Below are 15,225 nucleotides of genomic sequence, written 5' to 3'. Positions count from 1 at the left end.
TTTTTGTAAAACAATGCTGATTCAGCTTGTTTTATAGGTTAATGTAACCAAATTTATACTGCATGAGGCTATTAACATTCTTGGGCTACAATGTTTTATTCATGCTAATTATCATTCGGTGGCCTACAGGAAGTTCTGACAACATTTATCTTGTAACTTTTGATATAATTTTCTTTTGATTAATTTGTACATTTGTTCTCTCTGACTTGGGGCACTGACCCATGCTTAAAAAATACTGCTGTAGGGTAAACTCTGCCTTGTCCTGAGTTGCTCAAAAGTGCACGCAGCAATGGGTACTTTTAAAAGAGTGCCTCACTTAAATTCTGCTTACACAAAAATGTCCCCCACTGTAATAGTATATTGTATAGCTAAAACCAGTATCTGCATTGTTCTTGTCATCTTTTAATTGTTTTCTGCATACTTTACTGGAGTTTAAATGTGAGTTGGTTCTTATGTCATCTTTACAGGCACCACAGCTCCTGTGGCCTGCCCTGAAGGAAGCTGGTCAAACAGCTCAGGCCTGCGTAGCCAGGAGGACTGCAATCCCTGTCTTGGGGGATTTTACTGTGACTCTGCTGGCCTAACAGCACCTACTGGACGCTGCAGTGGAGGGTACACCAGACTGCAATAAATGATATGAATGATAGAAATGCTTCCCAGCAATTTTATCATCCCCTGTTGTAAAACTAGCCACCACTTGCCCTTGCACACATAAAATGTGTGCATGAGTTTTAATACTCTCATGTTTCATATCCAGATATTACTGTGTAAAGGGAGCTGTCACATCCACCCCTACTGATGGAATTACAGGGGGACCTTGTCCTGAGGGTTATTACTGCCCAGAAGGAACTGTTCAACCTGTGCCCTGTGTTCCGGGGACATATGTAGCTGTTACATATGCTACTCAGTGTGAGCCCTGTGTACCAGGCTGGTACTGTGTGACTGGCTCTTTGTACTTGTGTCCTGCAGGTTTGTGTTTTGCTGTTTATGCTCTGATAAATGCTGCCAAAATATATTTTCAGTTGTATGCTGATTGTCTGATATTATTATAAAATTTCCATGATGAAAGATCACTGTTTCTGGAGTAAAATGATTGATAAATACACATAAATATACACTCACCCAACGATTGAAACAAGTTTTTGTATTCGTCATATTTATGCATTTCTTTGTGTTTGTTTTGCGGCCTCCAGGATTCTACTGCCCTGAAGGAACTGGATTTGACATGAGAAGCTGTCCAGAGGGAACTTATGGTCCTGACCCTGGCTACTGGTCTATCTCTCAGTGCAGGCAGTGTGACGGTGGCCATTACTGCTCTTCCAGAAATGGCACAGCTGTCACTGGACCATGTCAGGAAGGATATTACTGCTCACATGGAAACACTTCTCCACAACCTCTCTCACAGGCTGCAGGTAAACAAATATCTTCACCAGACATGTGCTGAGTGTTCACACATTCAGGAAATACAATACAGTATAGTCTGATAATACCACATTTTTTCTAATGTATATGTCAGAAAATGGATTTGTCACCTCCTGGGTCTTATAATTCATATTCTCCAGCAGTGATCCTATTTTGAAGTGGTCGAGAAATGGCAACCTTGTTCTCTGTGTCTCTTACTAGGAGAGGGAGGGCCATGTCCTGCTGGTCATTACTGCCCCCAGGCCACCGTCCATCCTCTGCCCTGTCCACGTGGAACATTCTCTAACCTCACCAAATTAGTCTCCCAGGTCGCTTTGACTCATCACACTCACATGTCTCCATGGCTATGATTGAGAGAGAAGTCTTTACCTTTGAATCTCCTCAAGGATGAAGTTTTGATTGAAACTGTAAACATTCGTTGTTTAGTGATTTTTCTTTTTTTGTTGTGTGAATTGTGAAAATTAGTTTATGGATTAAACAAAAATGAACAACTGCATAATTCAAGATTGTTTTGTGCAGCATTATGAAGACCCAAAGTGTTCAATATTAAATTAATAAACAAGACATGCAATACATTATCATTAGAATATATACAAACAAAATATATATTCATGCAGACCAATGCAACAACTTATCCCATAATTACAACGCCTTAACTAGCTCTGTCCTGTTTCTCTTGATTGACAAAGACTTATGAAATAAAACAATCATTTAAGGAAAAAAAAATCCTCAGAAAAAGAACATTTTGAAATAAAAACTGATGTCAAAGAAGCAGGATGACATAACATTTCATAATAATGAGCTGACTTCAAAAAATGTATTGGATTATTTGAGTTTCTTATACATTGTCTGTATTTATTCATATGATTATTCATCTCATAATGTATAGATTATTTAATACTGAACACTCTGGGTCTCTGTACAGCATCATTTTGGACACTAGCCACTGCTACACCACCTCTATACAATATATTATATACAGCAGCTTTCAGTTTTGTTCAGTTCAGTTTTCTCTGTCTTTCAGGCAGACAGTCAGTATCTACTCCCAAATCAATGTTGCAATGAGGCACTCTTTTTCAATTTTCTTACAGCCACTTTATCTGTCTTTCTTCCTCTCCTCCTTTTCCTTCCTCTCTGTCTCTCTTTGTCTCTCTCATTTCCCCTCTCAGGAGGATTGCCAGCCGTGTCTCCCTGGTTACTATTGCAATGCCGTGGGTCTCTCAGCACCTTCAGGAGAATGCTGGGAAAGCTTCTTCTGTCTGGGAGGTGCAGATCGTCCTGACCCTCCTTTGAGAGACAGCCGTGGAGGACCGTGCCCAAAAGGTGATCGGGTCTCTCAGCATAAGTTAGACATCTGTGTCTTAATTTGTTATGTGGACAAATGTGTCCAAGGCAACACAAAAAGGAAGAGCACATGGGTATAATGTAATCAGGTAGCCATTGTGTAGACAGTAAATAGCAGCCAAAAGCAATACCATGCATGGTATTGCAGGAAACACAAAAGCACATAATTAAGTTTAGAACTTACATAAGCCCAGAGACAGCTTACTGAACAGGTAAACAAAACACTCTTTCAAGTTAATAGGGCTAAACATAAGCAGCTGCTCTGTTGTTGACACTGGAAATCGAACCCTGTCCCCTGTGGATTGTACGTGTTTGTGTGCGTGTGCTTGAGTGTGCGTATCTCTTTCATGACTCTCGTCTTCACACAACTAGGTTATTACTGTTCTGAGGGCTCTGCGGCTCCTCAGCAGTGCCCCCTGGGAACCATCAGTACAGAAGATGGCCGAGCCAGCTGCAGTGTCTGTCCCCAGGGGTAAATTTGCTTATCACGGAGACACACAATCACTCTGTACCATAAACATATACACATTTGCGCATTTAAACACAGTGGATTATGCAAGAACTGTAAATATACATACAATACAATTTCCCTCTTACTTTGCACACACATATACACGCACAGACACAAGTACATCCACGCATCACTGCCATCACCAGCAGCCAAGAAGTAAATTATTCCATCTTTGTTTTTGTCTGGATAGTTTTTATTGTCCTCGCAGTAGCAACGGCTCTCTGTCAGAGAGTTATGAGTGTCCAGTGGGTCATTACTGTCCGTCCGGGACCTGGTCCAAACACCAGTACCCGTGTCCAGCTGGATCCATCAATCCGAACACTCGGATGGCAAAACCCCAGGACTGCTTGCCCTGCCCTCCAGGTCACACATCATTTACTGCTAATGATTATGAAATTCCTTAAAGTATGTAGTTGACTCAGGGCTTAAAATGAACTTATTATATTAACAAAAAGTGCACTTCATACAACAGCTATTGTTAAAAACCAGGATCAAGAGGAGCATTATAATGATATACTGTATCCTAACTGGGATAAAGGTTTTCCATTTCACCCAGTTTCTCTATTTTTACAAAAAAGGTTCATTCTGTGCATCCTCTGGAATGGGTGTTGTATCAGGCCAGTGTGGTGCTGGGTATTACTGCCTCTCTGGGACTTCGTCCCCCACACCAGAGGATGGAGGGATGACAGGTGACAGGTGTCCTGAAGGTCATTACTGTCCCCAGGGTTCCTCTGCACCATTGCCCTGCCCAATAGGACGTTACAGCAACAAAACCAGGAACAGTCATCTCTCTGACTGCCTGCCTTGTCTTCCAGGTTGGCACTTATTTACCACAATTTTGTATTCACTTGTGTTTAATTATGTGTATTTAATCTGTCAGAGGGTAAAGTTCCCATTACATAACTTGATTTATCAGGGATACTCCCTTCACACAATATATGTGACTGCTTGCGACTGCTTAACAGTGTCCCTTTTGTTTTGCAGGCTTCTTGTGTGTCACCAGAGGGCTCCCTTTCCCTTCTCAAATCTGTCCAGCTGGCTTTTACTGTCCAAGTAGAGAAAACAGCAGCCTTCAAGCCTCAATACCCTGCTCACCTGGAAACATGTGCCCACCTGGAGCTCATAGACAGGTACCCTGCTTTCCAGGGACCTACCAGAATTTACCCGGGCAGGTAAGGAAGATGCAGATCTGTTATGTCCTGCAGTCACAAAGGCAAGGAACACCTACTATATAATGCTTTACAAGTGACCCCATAGTCACTGTGCTCCTGCCTTACACAGTAGGTGACTTGATACAATGGATTCCTACATATTTGTCATAAACAGTGCTGTTAACTAACTGTATATGACCTGTAAAAATGGAATTTTTGTGCAGTGTGAGACTGTGTAATCTGCACATTCTGGAGGAAGTTATGGAGCTTTTATATCTAAAGCAGGAGTCTGACGTGTTTGTATCTGTTCATATTAGAGACCATATGTAGTCATAATTTTGTGTATGCACTGTGTAGCAAAAATTATATCCATGAATACTCCTCCACAGGCAGAGTGTGTTAAATGCCCAGCAGGATTTTACTGTGCTGGCTCAGTCGATGCTGACATTGGGCATGTGTCTGGGACTCACACTCCCATGCTGTGTCCTAAAGGACATTATTGCCCACCAGGTAGGATACAATAGTGCAGTCATTGCAACACATTCATGCATGACAAACATACAAAGTTATCAGACTCATTAGACAGAAGTATATGTGGGACACAAGTGATGTTGCTCACATAATTACACTGATTAATTAACTAATAATGTGTTGTATTGCATGGGATATGTTGTTGAATAGTGCTCTTGTTTCGTGTGTACTCCTGAACAAGTGGCTGTAACAGTAAATGGCTTTCTAATTATGCAAATGGCCATCACAGAGCGTAATCAAGATAAGGATGGTCTTCACAAACTGTTCTGTGATGTTTAGTCCTGGACCATCTGTAGATATTAAACGCTATTTATCTACAGGAACGCAGTCTGGTGTAGCATTCCCATGCCCAGCTGGTGCCTTTAGCAGGCAGATGGGGTTGTTCAATAAGTCGGGCTGTGAGCTCTGCCCTCCAGGGAGATACTGCCGTTCCTCTGGACTGGCTGCTCCCACTGGGGACTGCTCTCCTGGGTAAACACAGGCAAACTGAACACGTATTTCATCATGCTTACAGACAGACTATGAGAGATATGACATCCTGTTTCTGTTTAATTCTGTCTCCCTTGTCTATAATTAAACCTCCCTTATGCTCTGTCTCTCCCTCTGTCTTTCTCATCTATCACTTCCCACATCCCCCTCCCAAATCTTCTCTGTCCTCATCATCTCTCTGCCCATAGTTACCTCTGTATCCACGGTTCTGTTTCTGCCCAGCCAGAGGGAGGCCCAACAGGAGGCCCTTGCTCTGCAGGGTCCTACTGCCCTCAGGGTACCAGCTATATGGTTCCCTGCCCTGCAGGCACCTTCAGCTCCATAGATGGTGACATATAACAATGAATGATTAAACAGATACACCCTTGGTGACATTTGAACATAATAGGCTGTGTTAACGAAAGTTGTTGATGGTGTGAATCTTTGTAAATAAATGAGAAAAATTCCTACCCTTCTTTATCAGAAGGGTAGGATTTTTAATTAATTAAACATATAAGCTGTATTTTTGGTGTTCCAGGGGCAGTGTCTATAGAAGTATGTCAGCCATGTTTGTCAGGCCATTACTGTGCGGAGGTTGGCCTCTCTTCCCCATCTGGACCATGCAACCCAGGCTTCTACTGCACAGAAGGATCCAAAACTGCCGCACCTTGGGGTAATATCACAGGTAACAAGATTCTTCTACTTGCGCTCAATGTAGTGTTAATAGAAGCATGGAAACATGCACAACGGGTTGTTTTAAAAATGGTATTTGTAATATACGGACTCAGGTAAATCTGTCATGAGGTTATAAAATGCTGTGCTGTTGACCATTTTTCCTCCTTAGTTATTATTTAACCTTTTCATGGATTTTGACTACATCAGCTGGAGAGGTCTCCACCGAACATTTACCAGTCCCCACTGCTTTCTCTTAGCAGTATATTCCTCTGTGGAATTAGAGAAAATGGCTCTGGCCTTTTAGTTCACTCACTAACCTAATGAGTAATGACATCCAATAAAGGTCTATTGTCTCAGTTACAGGAGATACCACGTCACCATCCCCACTTCCTGGTGTTTCAACCCCAGGTCAGTTCCATGGTGATGTATGTCCTGCCGGTCACTATTGTCCTAAAGGGAGTGAAAGGCCAAGCCCCTGTCCTCCAGGTACCAAACCAACATATCCAGAGAGGTCTGAAAGAATTTCTGTTGTAATTTATCATGAACCTGCTAAGTAGTAGTAGTAGTAGTAGTAGTAGTAGTAGTAGTAGTAGTAGTAGTAGTAGTAGTAGTGGTAGTAGCGGAAGTATATAAGCCCCCAGTCATTTCCCCGAGAGAGTTATGTGTCCGACCTCCTGCTTTTTATTACATTGCTTCCAAAGGTAGTGTACAGTGCCATAAAGCCCCCAGAGGTACAGTATACTGGCTTAATGTATCCAGAACTTTAGAGGAGGTAGTAAAACCTAATGGGAGTCCAATAAAACTGTCATAATGGTCAGCTAGCTACTTAACCAAGTGAATAAATGGAGCCATCTACGGTGTGCACACAAGACACTGTTACATCATGCTATTTCCTTCTGTGTGTGTGTGTGTGTGACAAAGAAAAAGAACTAGAGGGAGTTATTTTTATTCTCATGATAATTTGTCTCCTCCATATAGGCACTTTCCTGGGGAGGTCTGGGGCTGAGTCTGAGGCAGACTGTGGAGCTTGTTACCCGGGTTTTTACTGCCCCTTGTGGGCTCAGATCTCTGCTGACCTCCTCTGTCCCCCCGGGTGGTTCTGTCCACCAGAATCAGTGTCTGGACATCAGCCAGGTACAATGTGCATCATCAGGGGTCAGCTCAGGTTTAACTACTGTAGTCTTTGCACTTCATCATTTTCTTTTTTTTTTCACTTAGTGTCTGATCTCATCGACCATGTCTGGTTTCCCAATATTTGGTTCAGTACACCAAGCTTCACTTACTGTAGTACTGTACTATACATCTTTAATTAGGGAATGGACAGAATACTATAGAGAAAAAATGGTTGTATTGAAAGTAGTGAGGTAAACTTTACTTGTAAATTATACATCAGGTTGCATGCCAATTAGCCAATAATGTATTCAATAACTTATCAGGTGGCACTTTTCTAGGAGTGGTTTTAACTGTAATAACTGCATACTTAACTTATTTTCCATGAGATGTTTACATTACCTGTCTTTCTACACCCTAAATTTAGTTATGGTGTAACTGTGTAGTAACCGGTGCTGTAACTAGTAGTGTGTAGCAGAACTCATCAATTACTTTACAAACCGTACATCTACATGTACCATGGAGATTATTTTATGCCTCAGATGGGGTTTTCTTCTCCTCCTCCTCCTGTGTTACATGTGCACCTAGAGTTTCTATGAAAGGCATCTTTGTCCCCTTTTCGCCTTTTATCAGGAAGACATTTTGCTAATTTGAGCATGAAATGGCCCAGAAGCTATAAATAGTTTCCAGCTCGTCGCTGTCAGAGTCAGGGCACCTGCTGCTGAGCCTGCTTTCTCTTCTCCTCGTCTCCCCCAGGATTTTCATACAGGACGAGTCATTCTCTTCTTCATTGCTTTGTTTGTGTGGTACCACACTGGGCATGGTGAAATACAGCAGCCATGCTTGCTTTCATGGATAATGCCCCCCTAAATGAACTTATGTGGATAAATCATAGTAGCACTACATTTCAAATGCAAATTACTCTTGTTTTTATTGTTAAAATGGAGATGAGAGTTTGAAAATTCTTGATTGCTTATCTGATTGTGTCACAGGATGCCAGTGCCCACCTGGCCATGCGTGCCCGCTTGGTAGTGCTGAGCCGGCCATCTGTAGCCCTGGCACTTTTCAGTCTTCATCTGGACAGTCTGCTTGTAACATCTGCCCACCAGGTTAAAAAACACATCTGCACCCTCATGTTTATATACTATAAACTATACACAAAGAAACAAAGGTGAACTGGAGCATATTATGAAATGGGACACCTCACCTTGCCCAGGTTTTTACTGTATGGAAGGTTCATCTGTGCCATCTCCATGTCCAACGGGTGCTGTCGGTCCATCAGCTGGCAGGACGTCCCTCATCGACTGCTCCCCCTGCCCCTCTGGCTTCTTCTGTAACAGCACTGCTCTGGCAGAGCCGTCTGGACCCTGCAGCCCAGGTCTGACAGGCCCCTATCACCAAGGGAGAGGATGTCAGAGAATTGTGTTATAAAAGTGTCTTTTCCTCTCTTGTATGTGTGTTCTGTATTAAGCCACATTTATCCTTCAGTGTAAATGTTGCAATGTTCTCTGTGAGATATCTAACTACATTGTCTACCACAGGACATTTTTGTTCCCTGGGGTCCACTGAGCCTTCTCCCGTCTCCCAGCCTTACGGAGATGTTTGTCCCATGGGACACTTCTGTCCTCAGGGTAGTGGGTCACCCAAACCCTGTCCTGTTGGCAGCTTCCTCACAGAGCCTGGAGCTTCCTCTTCCTCTCACTGCCACCCCTGCCCACCGGGGAAATACTGCCTCAGTCCTGGAGCATCACAGCCCACAGGTGGGGGATTACACCAGGTTTCCCATTAGTCAACAACAGTCAGGCTTATCATTGCTCATTGAGTATTGAAGGCTTATTGTGTAAAATCCACAACATTTCCTATTTCAGCTGTACACTGCAACTAAGTATAGGTTCAGGAGTCATACACATCACATTATCTGAATCTAAATGAAACTTAATGGCTGATCATCAGGCTGAACTCCCATATAATTAGATGTGTAATCATTCCATTCCAATTTATAATACCTCCCGGTGGTAGGTCTGTGTTTTGCAGGTTTCTTTTGTTCCGGTGGTGCAGATAGCCCCACACCCCAAGCCACCCCCTCTTCGTTCAGCTGTCTTCATGAAATATTGGAGGTTTATACCACAAAGACAGACGCCGCCTCTTGGATGCACAATATGTCCTGCTTCGATAACTCCAGTAATTCTGGTAAAATATGGGTTTCTTCAGTTTGTAATAACACAATAAATGCTTCCTTTGAAAGGGCAGTACATCAATTTTTTTCAGGCTATTCAACCAGAGTGCAAAGCCTTACGTGCCTTGATAAATGTCCCACAAAGCAGTGGCTTTTCAGTTTGACCTTTCACTTAAGTATTCTACAATTAATTATTGCCTTACAGTGTTACATTGTAAAAAGATGTTGTTCCCTTGACAGTCAAAAGTGTTAAATTAGCATGTAGAGAGAGAGGAGAGGCTCCTCTTTGGTTTCCTGTCTGCGAGACAAAGATATTAACTTAGACATCTTTCATGTTTTATCTGCCATGTTCTATTATAGGGAGAGACGCGAGCTGGATCGAAGTGGTAATGGCGCCACGGGCAGATTCAGACCATACTGTGACTCACTCACCGCCATGTCTCAAGAGTCCACATTATGCATGTACCACCTACAGAGGAGATATATGCCCCAGGGGTGGGTAAATCCTGACAGTGAACTTGTGCACTCAGTGCAATACTTGTTCATCCCCTAAAGTGCAGATATGCACGTTATTTTCCTTGTTCATGACACGGTAGTCCCACTTAATATAATTGCTGTGACATATGACTGATTTTATCTGATCTGCCTAGTGTGTGCAGTATAGTCCAGCTTTAACACCACTTCATCTTGATTTTCTTTGGACTTTGTTTTTAAAAATAATGAATGGAATATGTTTCAATCAGGGCAAAACTATTTGGTTTTTGTTCATGCACAAATGGAGCCAAGATGTTGGTGGTTATCACATTAGAATTCCTCCTGCAGATGAAACTCAATCTTGAAACTTCAAATTCCCCTAGTTGTAGACCTGAAAGTCTAAATGCTGGAGTTGGACTTCCCTCTTGAGGAGCTGAAGATGGTTGGGTGGTAGTGCGGATAAAATAGCTGCACTGAAATGAAACAGCCGATGTCAGACCAGCAAGGAACCGATTTAAATTCTTGCAGCAAAGTAATTACTGCCCCCTGGAAACCTTGAAAAAAATCTGGTGGGTTAACTGTAAATAGAAGAAGCAGAAAATAAGAGTGTGGGAATGGAAAGTTCAGACTTTGAGAAAATCCTCTATCTCTAGAGGGAGTGTGTGCATAAGACCAGTAGACCTCTTGATTGGACTTTTGCTCTCACTGAAGTTGATTTACTTCAGTGATACTTTGTGGCTATTTTTCAGGTTTCTATTGTCCACTGGGTTCTGCCTACCCCCACCCCTGTGAGGCTGGTTCGTACTGTAACCAAGCTGGTCTAGATGCCCCAGCAGGATCCTGTGCGGCAGGATACTACTGTCCTAGAGGCTCTTTAGACTCTCATACCACCTCTTGCCCTGCAGGGCATTACTGCCCACTTGGAACCCTTCTCCCTCTCCCCTGCCCTCTTGGAACAATAAAAAGTAAGATGTCACTCTTGTTATTTAGCTGTAGCTTCTAGATTCGATATAATCTTGCATATTGTTTGATTTTTGTGAACAATTTTATTATCAATAGAAAACTGCATGCTACCTGTTTTCTCTTCCTTTGAAAAGAGAGACAATTTAGGACAAGTCAGTAATCCCCTGCCCTTTTTGGTCATGAATTAATGATGAGTGAGTAATCAAACACAATACTAAACTGTGAATTACAACACCTAATCCTCTTTGTTGCACCAATTGTCAGTTTTTCTTGCTTATGTTCTTACATGAACCGGTGTCTATCTTTGCAGTTCAGTGATGCAGAGAAATATGAAAACTTGCATTGAAGCCTTTTTCTCCCCCTTGGGTGCCTATGAATAATTTCAGTCACAAAGTGGTTTAATCGTGTAACTGTATTCTTGTCTCGCGGCAGACAACCAGAATCCTATTAAAATGTGCTGTAGCTCCTTTGTATGGTTATGAATTAGAAACTGATGAGGGAATAGGTATGTACTTTTCATTTAATTAATATTGTTATCTATTTTAATGCTTTCATTACATTAACTTATGAAGTGATCAGTGATTTAATTTTGTATGTCAACAAATTCTGTGTATACAATGATGTATAGATAAAACACAAAACAATGAAAAACATTCAAAAGTATATAAATGAATAAATTTATTTCTAATTGATGTATATTGTTTGCTATCAGGTTCCCTTGGTGGATCTACAGTTGAGGATTGCCAGCTGTGTCCTCCAGGTCATTACTGCCACCAGAGAGGCATAGCAGAGCCAAGTGGCCAGTGTGCAGAAGGCTACTACTGTCCTGAGGGACAAAGCTCTGAAAGACCACAGCAACATGTCTGCTCAGTGGGACATTATTGTGAGAAGGTCAGCCATGCAGTACAAGTCTTCAAGCTATTGTCAGTCATCATTGTTGAACATTGCATGTGATGCCTTCCTCCTTGGCCGTGTCTTTCATTCTGTCATGACAAATGCATTGCTGCATGCCATGAGTCAATTGTTTTCCTCCTGTTTGCTTGACAGTTTGTCCTGTGTTGTCTTTCTTGGTCTTCACTGTCGTTGCAACCATGATAATGCCTAACGATGCATGTTGTTCCCCAGATATAAAATCTAATAAAATCACTAATGGTTGCTTTAGGGCAGTGTCAGACAGACAGCCTGCCTCCCAGGCAGCTACCAGCTCAGACAAAGCCAAGGCAGCTGTGAGACATGTCCTGCTGGTTTCTATTGTGAATATCAAGGTAAAACTGATGTGTTGACAAATCATTGAATGACAAAGCATTTAGCAGCAGGGGACGTAAATATAGTCGACATTAAGGTAATGGCTGTTTTTTGTAAGCAACCAAAATGAAAAATGTTCTTTTTTTTCATATGCACATCAGGAATGATCCTTCCACTTTCATGTGAGAAAGGATTTTATTGTCCTAGTGGATCAGCAAATCAGCATCCCTGTCCAGCAGGTACCTATGGAAACAGGACAGGGTTGGTTGAGGAACTGCAGTGCTCATTGTGCGACCCTGGGATGTACTGTAAAGGAACAGGTACAATACATCACAGTTTTTGACCCTTATTAGTTGCTTGTTCTCTATTTCTCACAGTTGACCATTTTGCAAATGGCTGCAGTTTAGATTTATAAGTGTAATCCAGAAACAATTAGAAGTAAATAGCTGCTCTGTTATTTGAGTGATAAAAATCTTGCTTGAATGATATTCCTTTTAAGGGAGGTCTTCCCCCAGTGGCCCATGTGCTGCAGGGTTTGTTTGTGTTGAAGGAGCCTCTGAACCTTCACCATCAGACAGTCTGACTGGATTCCCATGCCCTCCTGGTTTCTATTGCTCTGAGGGGACTTTTATACCAAGACCATGCCCCAAAGGAACATTCAGGTGGATATTGAGCAATATCTCTATGTACTTAATAATCTTTGTTTGAATTACATCTATAGGATTTGAGCCACTGTTGTTGTAGCTGGTGACTAAACGGTGTAGTCTAGGTATCCTCAACTAATATTGATTTTTTTTTTTTAAAAATTAATAGATCTCACAAGTAGATATTTAGGCAAAGTCAGGTAATGATCCATGTCCAAGTTTTTGTTGGTGTCACTGCCACAATGTGTTTAAACACGAGATATAATCTGATGTGTCATCCTTTTTAAAATTCTCTAAGGTGATGCAATACTCAGCAATTATTATCCAAACAGCATAGCACTCGACTTCTCTTGTAGTTTATTGTTATTTATATATTCACATCTTATGACAGTCAGCAAAGCAGGCTTGTGGATGAGTCTCAGTGTCGTAGCTGCAGTCCTGGTTTCTACTGCTCAGAGACTGGCCTCTCTGCAGTCTCTGGATCCTGCCTGCCTGGTAAGAAACAAGACTGAAAATTCAATTATGTTAGTGTGACACATTATCCCACTTTACATGAAAGTGTTGCTTTGCAAACATTTTATAAAAGTGTCTCTCCCCAGGATTCTACTGTCTAGAGGGATCTCATACTGCTGCTCCAATGTCAAGTGTATCTGGAAGTGTTTGTCCAGCAGGGCACTACTGTGCAGAGGGCAGCAGTGTACCCTCACCCTGCCCAGCTGGCTCTTACCAGAATGAGACTGGAGGAAAAGGCAAAGATGACTGCAAACCTTGTCCTCTTGGTAAACAAAAAGATTCTGTATAAAACTGTAAAATATTACTTTTTCTGTCACAATTTCTGTCTGTCGCTCAAGATGTTGCTGCCGTTTAAATGTGAGGCAGCTGTGGCTCAGGGTCATCCACTAATCGGATGTCAAAGTGTCCTTGGGCAAGATACTGAACCCTAAATTGTTCCCGATGGCTGTGCCATCGGTGTGTGTGAGTGCATTAGATTCTCCTCCTGATGAGCAGGTTGCATGGTAGTCATCGGTGCTATCAGTATATGAATGTGTGTGTGAATGGGAGAATGTTGGCTTGCAGTGTAAAGCGCTTTGAGTGGTTGGAAGACTAGAAAGGCGCTATATGAGTGCAGTCCATTTACCATTTAAATGTCTTTGCCAGGCTGGTTCCAGGATTTATCCGGCCAGAAAGAGTGTAACCCTTGTCCTCCTGGGTACCACTGCCAGTCCCCCAGTCCCAGCCCCACCAGGGGGAGCTCCACTGGACTCTCCAGCCCTTTGCCCTGCCCAGCTGGCTACATCTGTCCTAGGGAGAGTCCAGACAGTCAGCCTCTCCCATGCCCTAAAGGCACATACAACCCCAGCCCGGGTCTCACCACCACAGGTGAAAAGGCAGAACCTTTGTGAAAAAAGGGAACAAGTGGAATAATAAACCCTCTTTGAAAAAAGTATAATTTGGAGACTGGATATGAAAGTAAATTACTTGACTATGCAAATATTTTGTGGTGTACTCTCGAGGCCTTTAGGATGTTATTGATTATTCAAATAAGATTTTCCTTCAGACAAGATTAAAAAAATCTGCAGTCAAGGTAAGCACTTTTCTACAATAAAATAAACCAGGTTCAAGGCCTGTGAACCAAATTTTGTTTTTCTTGAAATGATCTTCCTCAATTTTTGTTTGATTCAAGAAATTGACACTTCCATCTGTGTGCAGTTGTTTCGGAGACATGTTGATGGATCTCACCTAGCAGGTGGCTTGTTTTGCTGTTAGGACTGAAGTCAAAGCTGTCACTCTCTTTGTTTACAGGTGAGTGCCTAGTGTGTCCAGCAGGTCTGTTCTGTGGGTCTGACGGTTTGATTGAGCCGTCTGGATCGTGTGCTGCTGGGTTTCTTTGCCTGATGGGTGCCACGGTTCCCAACCCAACTGACAACAGAACTGGATCTCTCTGTCCCCCGGGGGTTTTCTGCCAACAGGGGGTTATAGCAGGTAAACAGAATGAAAGACAGCTAGGTTTCCATGTTTTAATGCTTTCCATGTTTTAATGCTGATTTAATGGGTTATAAAGATAATCTCTTATATTTAAATGCATTTTTCCCCTTGTGTGTTTTAGGTGATTGTTGGGCAGGGTTTTATTGTGACTGGGGCTCTAGCAGAGCAGACCAGGCTCTGTGCCCAGCTGGTTTCTTCTGCCCCAGTGGAGCACCAGTCCCCATGCCCTGTCCTGCAGGGACATTTAGCTCTGGAGCAGGCAACACACACCAGGACAACTGCACCACCTGTACCCCTGGATACTACTGTCAAGGTGAGTCCAAAAGTTTTCTTCAGCACGAAGAGCAAGGGTGTTTTTCCACCACGAAATCCATGCAGGATAGAGAGGAAAGAGGAAGAAGAGAATACAATTTATCTTCCAATAGTAGTCACCATAGATTATCATTCAGTGCAGCCACAGGACATGTTTTTCATGAGTTGATTTTTAAGCTATGATTATAGACACACCAAAAGGATACGAATCAT

The 15,225-nt window shown here is 42.4% G+C and overlaps 1 protein-coding gene across 1 annotated transcript in view; it reads left to right on the top strand.

The window, feature by feature from the left end:
* si:ch211-286b4.4 overlaps window positions 1-15,225 on the top strand; it is a 54,826-nt gene that overhangs the window by 19,283 nt on the left and 20,318 nt on the right. Inside the window, exons 38-67 of the mRNA XM_044353624.1 lie at window positions 468-612; window positions 758-969; window positions 1,194-1,412; window positions 1,624-1,730; window positions 2,592-2,745; window positions 3,139-3,238; window positions 3,468-3,640; window positions 3,856-4,092; window positions 4,262-4,449; window positions 4,818-4,938; window positions 5,280-5,430; window positions 5,637-5,776; window positions 5,966-6,112; window positions 6,460-6,588; window positions 7,081-7,236; window positions 8,205-8,321; window positions 8,429-8,590; window positions 8,754-8,972; window positions 9,232-9,402; window positions 9,749-9,883; window positions 10,612-10,827; window positions 11,538-11,716; window positions 11,988-12,090; window positions 12,232-12,390; window positions 12,570-12,732; window positions 13,106-13,209; window positions 13,314-13,493; window positions 13,873-14,094; window positions 14,518-14,697; window positions 14,822-15,013. Of these exons, the coding sequence (XP_044209559.1) occupies window positions 468-612; window positions 758-969; window positions 1,194-1,412; window positions 1,624-1,730; window positions 2,592-2,745; window positions 3,139-3,238; window positions 3,468-3,640; window positions 3,856-4,092; window positions 4,262-4,449; window positions 4,818-4,938; window positions 5,280-5,430; window positions 5,637-5,776; window positions 5,966-6,112; window positions 6,460-6,588; window positions 7,081-7,236; window positions 8,205-8,321; window positions 8,429-8,590; window positions 8,754-8,972; window positions 9,232-9,402; window positions 9,749-9,883; window positions 10,612-10,827; window positions 11,538-11,716; window positions 11,988-12,090; window positions 12,232-12,390; window positions 12,570-12,732; window positions 13,106-13,209; window positions 13,314-13,493; window positions 13,873-14,094; window positions 14,518-14,697; window positions 14,822-15,013 (4,881 nt within the window). The remainder of the gene's footprint in view (window positions 1-467; window positions 613-757; window positions 970-1,193; window positions 1,413-1,623; window positions 1,731-2,591; window positions 2,746-3,138; window positions 3,239-3,467; window positions 3,641-3,855; window positions 4,093-4,261; window positions 4,450-4,817; window positions 4,939-5,279; window positions 5,431-5,636; window positions 5,777-5,965; window positions 6,113-6,459; window positions 6,589-7,080; window positions 7,237-8,204; window positions 8,322-8,428; window positions 8,591-8,753; window positions 8,973-9,231; window positions 9,403-9,748; window positions 9,884-10,611; window positions 10,828-11,537; window positions 11,717-11,987; window positions 12,091-12,231; window positions 12,391-12,569; window positions 12,733-13,105; window positions 13,210-13,313; window positions 13,494-13,872; window positions 14,095-14,517; window positions 14,698-14,821; window positions 15,014-15,225) is intronic.

The sequence above is a fragment of the Thunnus albacares genome, chromosome 6 (genome assembly GCF_914725855.1).
Source record: "Thunnus albacares chromosome 6, fThuAlb1.1, whole genome shotgun sequence".
NCBI lineage: Eukaryota > Metazoa > Chordata > Actinopteri > Scombriformes > Scombridae > Thunnus > Thunnus albacares.
The sequence above is the reverse complement of the archived record's forward strand: the minus strand, read 5'-3'. Positions and strand labels throughout refer to the sequence as shown.